Here is an 8,661-nt window from a genome sequence, read left to right as displayed (position 1 = left end):
GAGGTCCCGGGCCCAGCGCCGGGCCGCGGGCTGGCCAGTAGGTCCCGCAGGCTCGGCCCCTCCCCCATCGCGGCTGCCCCCGCCTCCAGGCGGTGAACTTGGTCCCAAGTCCCGCAGGACGCCGTCACCGCCCGCGGCCAGAGTGACCTCGGGCTTAGGGAGCCTCTGGGAAATGCTGGACTCCAATTCCGGCTCCATTCCAGCTCCGGACCCCTCCGTCCCCCCCTTCCCACCTCTCTCCCCGCGGTTCTGGGGCGGCTGCGCGCAGTCGTGCGGGAAAGTGACGACCCCACCTCCCAACTCAGGAGGGGACGGACGCGGGTGACTCGCGCTTCGAGCGCTACTCCTCAGTCTCTCTATACGAGGGGGAGGGGGTGCAGGACGGGGTGACAGCTGCGCGGATGACGCCCCTCCCCCTCGAGCGCCAAGAGCCGGGCCCCGCACCGCCCCCACTGGGGTCGGAGAGCGAACAGAGACGCGGGGGCGGATGCACTAGAGAGTCCGGTCAGAATCTTCGGCTCTGTTCTCCGGGAGGTCAGGGGCCGGGACTCGGGTTCAGGGCTTATGCTAGCCCCCCACCCGCTCGGGGGCGACGCAAAGTTTTGGGAAGTTGCTGCCCCTACCTTGCTTGGTGAGCACCAGGGCGTCTTCCCTCCGCGCCTGGGTGATGATGGAGCCGTGTTCCATCTAACAATCCCGCGGGCCCGGGCTGGCTGGGCGGGAGAACCGGCGGGCGCGCAGGCTGGGCTGGGCTGGGGGGCCTGGGCGGGAGCCCGCTCCGGCTCCGGCTCCCGAGACTCGGACTCCCACAGCTGTTCACATCCCTGCTCTCGTTCCCTCCCTGGGCCGGGAAGGGACGCGGCCTGTACGGAGGGCGGGCGGCCCGGGCAGTGGCTCCCCCGATTGCCCCCGGCCCCGATCCCCCGGCAGCAGCTCCGGGCTCCTCAGTTTGGGTCCAACATGGAGAATCCGGAGCGAAAACAAGAGGAGGAAATGGGACACGGGGCGGTTTCCAGGCTCCCCCCTCCCCTCCGTACTCCGGATAAACAACCCGCGGCTGCAGCGCCCACCCCCGCGCGCCTCCTGGCTTCGCACCCGGCCTCTCCACTGCCGGCCAGTGCCTCCCGCTCCGGAGCACAGTCCTAGGTCCCAGGACCCTCCACCTGTGAGCGGCCGGAGCTGCAGAACATACGGAGCTTTGGTATTTTGTTACGGAAAAAGCGAATCCCGAGAGGGGGTGGGGTGGCAGGCGGGCAGGCTGGCGGGGGAGACTTGAAACCGCTCCGGCGCTCCGATTGGCCCTCTCGGAGAAAAGGGGCGTGGCCCCTCCTTACTATGCGGTGCGAGGACCCAACAACATTCCAGTCGCCGCGGCCACGCCTCCGGGCCACTCCCCCCTCGCTCGGCTGCGGCCTCCCAGTCTCCTCGGCCACACCCCCTTCCCAACTACTTAAAAGGACACTCCAAAGCTCACGTTTCCCTACTCGGTGCTTGTGGGTTTACCTCTGTGCGTCTCTTCTCAGGGTAACCTGGGCAAGCCCGGAAGCCTAACCCAGGTCAGGTCAGGATGGGAAGGTTCGGGGCAGTTTTTTTACTTCCTCCTTGGCCCTCGAATCGTGAACGCACAGTTTCACGTAAGAGTACAACCACTGAATCCCGAAGGGGATGCCTGGGGCGGGGGGCGGGGGGGGGGCGGTGAGTGGGGAGCGGACTCAGGATCCCAGAATATCAGAACTGGGACTGATCTAGTGACGGTGTGCCCCTCCCCTTCAAATGAGACAGGAATTGCAAGGCTTTGCTTAAAGGCACTCACTCATTCCCATTCAGGGCTTACCCTCCTCCCTCCTTACCCACTAACAATCTTATAGCCCCAGCCTCACTTTAGATGGATAGTGGTCTCTAAGGGAAGAGCTTTTGCTCTATGAACTCAATGCTGCCCTCCTTGTTTACTCTTAGGCCTCGGACACCTTCTCTTGGCTATGGCACCTGGACTTTCAAGACTGTAGGTGAGGGACACGCGCACGCGTGCACACACACGCATTTGTTTCCAAGAAGCTCCAGAAGGGCAAGTTTCAACTCAATATCAGGTCCTTCCCAGTGAGTTACATCTGTCCACAGGTTAGCTACCTTGAGAGGAAGGGAACTATTCAACATTGGCAGGAGTTATGTAGGGTGAGATTTCACTGCGTGACTTATGTACTCACTCCAACTCTAATAGACCAGGATTTAATGGAACTCACCTACCAAGGAAGGGGCTTCCAGAAGGTAAGGACTTCTCTGGTCTCTGCCAGGTGGGAGCAGCTGATGGCCTTCCCTCTGCAGCTCCCATGGCCCAACTTACACCAGGTTTCACTAGGGGTTGGAGGAGAAGTAGGTCATAACTCTCCAGGTACCATCAAATCGCTGACCCCCACGGTTCCTCCTTCATGAGGACACGTGTGGTTGTGATGTGTATCAGCCTGTGTGCCTTCATAGTGCTCATGTGGGCCTGTTTCTTCTGTTCCTACACACACATACACAAAACCTTTTTATATAACACCATTTTAATGGAAATGCTGTTTTTCCAAAATGAGAGCTGTTACAGAAGATCAGAATGATGCTTATGTAACTTTAAACACCGAGTTTGGGTAGATCTTAATTTGTTAACGGAAGGGGAAAGGGAAATGTTCTTACGTATTTATCTCCCATCATTATTAAAAGATCACTAAACCAATAGGATTCTTGAAGGTAGATCTTCATTAGTTAGGTTATGACAGAGCCTTTTTGGGCCCTGCCCCCTGCCCCTTTGCAAGGTGGTTCTGTTGGGGTGGGAGGAGGGAGAGTGTGGGGAGGAGCAGAGAACTGAGGATTCAGAGGGATCTGCCACCCCCATCTCAGTAGTGGTGGGCGGGACATTTCATCTCTCTGGGCTTCCATTTCCTCATCTGTAGAGACAATCCCTCCCTCATTTATTGTTTAGAAAGTACTACACAGACACTGTTTCTTTTAATCTCTCATTTCTTCGAGGTGACAGGGAATGGAGGAAATACTAGAACCTAGCACTGTCTTTTCTTGCTAAGAACTCTATATCACCTCCTCTGGGAAGTCCTCCCAGATACCCACTCTCATATCAGGGTTTTATAGCTTCCTACATACTCTCTTCGAGCACTTAACATTTTGTCTTACAACTGGCAGTTTGCTTATTGGCTTCCCAACCAGAAGATGGGTTGAGATGAATTGAGACTAACGAATAATGTATTATTTATTAGTGTGTCTCTTATACCTCGCAGAGTACCTGTCATAGAGCAGGCAGTCTTACGTGTTTGGTGTATGAGTCTTGACTCCATGTCTTCACCAATGTTCTTTTGAAGAGGGGTTTAGAAACCCTCAGCAAGCAGCACTTTTTATACTGCAAGATAATGGAAACAGTTTTCACAGGGCAGTAGTTATTACCCTTGCCATGTATGTGCGCTCTGATATTTTCTACTGTATTCTATTTCATGTTTTTAAGGAGCTGCCCATGACCCACTAAATTGATTTCATGACCCACTACCAGGTTGTGACTTCTGGTTGACACAACACTGCTGTCATTTTCTGTTTGCTGTAGATGCCTTCTCTGTGTGCGGTCAAACTGTCCCTAACGGACGCAGAGGAGATGGCACTCAAGTAGCCATTGTGATGAGGTCAAAGAAAGGTGTGTATAAGAGAATAGACAGAAACCCTTCCAAGACTAGAGAGAGGGACAAGGGTGCAAATAGAAGCCAGAGTAGGGCTGGGGGGAGTGGTGGATAGATGAGCGAAGGCCTTCGAGGGGCCTGGTTGGGAACATTTGTGCCTCCAGAAACTAAAGGGCAATGCCAGCTTTCCTGGAGTCTGGAACTCCCAAACACGGATGGCCCATGGGCCTCTTACTGCTCTTTCCCCAGATTACAGGTCTCCAGCCCAGAAAGCTCTCTGTTAAGGGGGTGAGGGAAGAGGGGGGGAAGTGAAGTGGACATTCCCACTTCTGCCTACAACAGCCTTTTCAATAACTTCCTGCCTCTAGGCCAGTTGCTGACTATGCGCCTTGGGGTGGCTCTTTAATTAGGTTCAAGAGTGGGAGTGGAAGCCAGGGCTCTCTGGGCCTTTCAGCTCTCCCAGAAGAAAGCTCACCTGCCTGCTCCATCCTTTACCTTGGCTTCACTTCACCTGCAGGGCTGATGAGAGGCAGTGTGAAAACAGAAGCACCTCCCCACCCCCCACCCCCCACCCCCCACCAAGTGGCAGAACCCTGGAGTAGTGAGGGTAGGGCTCGAAGGAGCAGCTGTTCCTGTCTGCCTCTTGTGGCTCCTAGGAGTTGGACTGGGTGTTCCTGAGCCAAGGTTTGGGAAAGGGAAACAGAGCTGCAGTGCCCCCCGGGCCCTCAGGAGAGGCCTGAGCTCCAGAACCCACCCCTTCACCACAGAAAATAAACACAGGCTTGGGCCAAGGAAGACCTTTCATGACCTTATGATGTCACTGAAATGTTCCATTGAAAAAAATGTTTATTTTTATTACAAATAGAACACATCCATTTTCTTGGTTTCTCTGTTCCCGCAGAGTCTCAGTTCCGGTTTATGTTGTAACTAGGAAGGTTACAATTCGGCACCGGGGCTCCAGAGCCCTGGGCTCTCCCTTCGCAAGGCTTGTTGGGTCCTGTCCTGGCTACTCAGGGCAAGGTCCTGAGGGGGACTGTAGGGTGGGTTGAGATGAAGGAGGGAGAACCAGTTACAGTGACTGGACAGTTGGTAGGGGTACCAGGTACTGGGGGCTGGGGAGGAGCTAAAGGTAGTGGGCATAACTTCTTTGTAGAGGAGCCTGGGACCCCCTCACTGGGGCTTCAGATTTGGGAAGATGAATTCTCTAAGGTGCAGGCATCCCAACCTACTTACTTAAGCTTTTGAGTATCTTCCTCATATTAGAATGGGGATACCAATAGTACCTACTTCATAGGTTATCGTGAAGATTAAATGAGATAATATGTGAAGTATTAGTGCCTGAAAGACTGGAAGTGCTTAATAAATATTACTCTCTCCCTCATCAATCTTTCCTCCAGACCTGTTCCTTCTACATCTGCCCAGTTCCCCAAGCCAGAAACCTGAAGTCACCGAGCCTCTTCCTCCCGATTCATGTCCACCCCCAATCAGTCCTGAGGACCAGAGACTCTTCCTTTCCCAAGTATTTGTCAGGCTTCTTTAAAAAAATTTTTTTAATGTTTAATTATTTTTGAGAGAGAGAGAGGAAATAATGAGTGGGGGAGAGGCAGAAAGAGAGGGAGGCACAGAATCCAAAGCTGTGAGTGCAGAGACCCACATAGGGCTTCAGCCCATCAACCATGAGATCATGACCTGAGCTGAAGTTGGACGCTTAACTGACTGAGCCACTCAGGTGCCCCAGGCCTTTTCCTTCCTCACATTTCCTGCTGGTTACCTCAAGGGTGGCAGGCAACAGGCTCCTAATCAAACTCTTTCTCTAGGTCCCAAATTTGAATCCTAGCTATGAGATGCAAATCTCATTCTGTCTATGTGTAACTTTCAAATGGTCTCTAAGATCTGGCTCCTGTTGGCTTTCCTACCCCACTCCTACACTTTCCGCACACCCACTCACGCTTCTGTCCAGAGGAACACCTGTGATTCTTTGACACCCTTTGCCCCATAACTTTGCATGGGCTGTTCTCACTGCCTGGATGCCTGGCTTCCTCAAATCCTCCCAGATCTCTAGATTCTTAGATGCTTCTCTGTGCTTCTGTATTTTCATTCCGGTTTACTGGTTTGCTGGATTGTCATTGTCTCTCCCTGCCCCAGTATAAGTTCCTTGAGTGCAGGTACTGTCTTTTTTTCTCTACAGTCCTAATGAGTGAGCCTGGCACACAGTAGGATCGGCAGGAAACCAGTGCAAAACAGTGCCAGTAGACATCTTTCTCATTGGGCACTGCTTCTCTCCTGGGGCACTGAGCCATGAAGGCTGGGAGGCAGGGTGTCAGCATCCTAGGCTTTCTCTCCCACCCAGTAAGTGGGAGTCCCGGACCCAGCACAGGCACAAGAGCCTGGGACTCCGGGAGTCCTGTTTGCCCCCGGCTTTGGTAACAAGAGGCTTGGTGAGACCGACAGCACACCTGGCCCAGGCGGTCAAAAAGGGCTCGCTGGGTGGGCCGACCTGCTGCAGGGCAGACCCTAGACTTCCCCACCCCACGGTCAGTGTGCCAGACTGTAAAATAATAACAAATGGTACTATTTGGGGTGGGGGCCTCCCTCAATCCAGTCTCCTCCCGAGCACAGCCTCCACCCTTTCCCATCACTAAGCCCAAGGTGGCCACGTGACCTCCGCCCCCAGCAGCCACTGATCGCCTGGCTTCAGACCTTCTCCTAAATAGGGAAGGGACTGGAACAGATCGAATTTCTCGGCCTGCATTTACAGGTTCTCTAGACGAAGCCAAACCTCCTCTGTCCCTTGCTGCTCCACCCCCCCCTGCTCCGCCCCCCTGGCTCAGTGGGGAAAGGAAAGAAGGGCCCCTCCTGCGCCCCACCCCCGCCCCTCCACTCGTTCAGGCCCGGGTGCGGCCCTCCCTCCACAACCGCGGCCGGGGCCGGCCCCTCCGGGGGCACTGCTGGGGTCGCCGCATTCCAATCCCCTGGCGGCCCTTAGAGGTCACGTGGCGCAGTGGGGGTGGGGTGGCAGGACGCTCCTAACCCGGGGACCTAAAGGCTTTCCAGTGCTGCATTCTAGTCCCTTCTCCTTGGACCTACAGTAGGCCAGATTTGCTTTGGCTTCTAGGGCCCTGGGAGTGATGCACGGTGGGTTTTTACCCTCCTGCGTCTACTGTCTCTGGGCCACACTGAGTACTCCGGTTTCTTACTTCCAGCCCTCCCTGCACCCCAGGTATTGGCCGCATACTTTTACCACTGGAAGACACCAACAGGCAATCACCAAGGGAAGCCAGCTCAGAGGGCTAGAGTCTCAGCCCTTGGCCTGCAGAGTGGACAGGGAGGCAGGAAGACTGAGCCAATCGCTGAGTTTAGGACACACTGCCTCTCCTTGTTAGGCAGACCGAAGTCAAGGGCTAACCATGTTCCCTCTGGTTAGCCTGGGTTCAGACCTTTGAGAGCTGTGCTTGGGTCTGGGGACAGGGACACTAAGAGGGGATTGCTTGCTTTCTGGGCTGGGCAGATAGTCCCTAAACTGTTCACTCCATTCTAGTGCTGACTCTGATAGAAAGCCCTGTAATGGAGCTGACCCTGGTCACATCAAGGGGCCCTGGCTTCTTTTTGAGGTTTAGAGGAGAGTGAGTGGATCAGAAGGTGAGGCACTGGCCACAGCCAACCTGCTGGAGAGGTTGTAGGAAGGAGAGTAGATGGTAGAGTGGAGATGGCAGGTTGGGTGGAAGGAGAGGACTGCATTTTTGGGTGAATCATTAATTAATTCATTCGACTATTTGTTGAGCCCTTACTAAATGTGAGTCATGTATTCAATCTTTACAAAATCATTGACTTGCATAATATCAGTCTGTCCTGGGGCTACTGTGAGTAAGACCGGATTCCTGTCCTCATAGAGCTTACAGTCTAGTGGGAAAGCCACACAGGGGAAGGGCATTCGCTGGAGCCCTGAGAGCATCAGGAGAGCAGGGTTGTGTAAAAGAGGAACACTTCCCCCAGATTAGGTGGGGGAGAAGGCTCCCTAGAGAGAAAGTGCTATCTAAACTGAGGCCTGAAGTATAAACCATCCTTAATCTGTTGGGCTGAGAGTAGGGAAGGAAAGAATAGTCTTCCAGGTAAAAGGCACAGTGCATGCAAAGTCCCACAGGCACATTCTAGAAATTGCCAGTTAAGTAGGGTTGGCATACAGCCAGCCACTTGGGTGATGGCTGACAGAAGAGGAGGAGATGGGGAGATGGCATTTGGGAGAGGGGGAGGGCTGAGCTGATAAATAATGCCACCTGTGAAGGTGTTTCTTGGAGTCCACATCGGGAATACTGTATTGGAGGATGTGAGCCTCCTTCTCTAGTTGCTTTATGAAATCAATATTTATTTTTATCAAGACACTACATACACATAGCTTAAAAAATCAAATAGTTCTAAAGGGCTGTAACTAAAACAGAAGTCCTCTGGCCTTTTCCCCAATCTTTATTCTACTCCCTAGGGACAACCAGTTTCAACTGTTTTAGCTGTTTCTTCTGGTATTTCCTTCCTCATTTCTAAATAATACATGCATTGCCATTCTGGATTCATCTCTCCAATTTGTTGACCTCTTGCTCTGGTGGATGAGGATTTTGATTCTCTCAGTCCCCACTGCCCTTGCTCCCACCCCATCCCCTCTATGTTTATATCATAATTTATGGCTAAATCCATGTTCAGTGACTTCATTATTGACTTTGTAGATCTTATTTACTTTTGAGGCAAGTATTCTGGTTACATTTCCTCTTCTAATATAACTTTTTGTTTTATGCTATGTTTACAATTCCTTTCTTATACAACTTTTTTGTTTTTCCTGGAGTTAATTGCCTCACTTTTTTCTTCACTTGGTTTTCTTTGAATCCCTGGCTCCGTCTTCCCACACCCTTCAACAGTTCTGTGAAACGCCTTCTCAGTACAATTTTGCATATGGCCAAACCTGTCACATAATCTTACCGGTTCTGTTTTGCTTTTCCTTGGAGACATTTGTCCTGGG

General features: G+C 52.9%; 1 protein-coding gene across 1 annotated transcript in view; it reads right to left on the bottom strand.

The window, feature by feature from the left end:
- The window catches only part of CTDSP2 (CTD small phosphatase 2), a 23,342-nt gene extending 22,342 nt beyond the window's left edge, over positions 1-1,000 (bottom strand). The window contains exon 1 of the mRNA XM_029955831.1: positions 624-1,000. Within this exon, the coding sequence (XP_029811691.1) occupies positions 624-687 (64 nt within the window). The 5' untranslated portion in view covers positions 688-1,000. The remainder of the gene's footprint in view (positions 1-623) is intronic.
- Between the last annotated feature and the right edge of the window lie 7,661 nt (positions 1,001-8,661).

The sequence above is a fragment of the Suricata suricatta genome, chromosome 10 (genome assembly GCF_006229205.1).
Source record: "Suricata suricatta isolate VVHF042 chromosome 10, meerkat_22Aug2017_6uvM2_HiC, whole genome shotgun sequence".
Classification (NCBI taxonomy): Eukaryota; Metazoa; Chordata; class Mammalia; order Carnivora; family Herpestidae; genus Suricata; species Suricata suricatta.
Note: the sequence above shows the minus strand (reverse complement) of the source record. Positions and strands in the feature narration are given on the sequence as shown.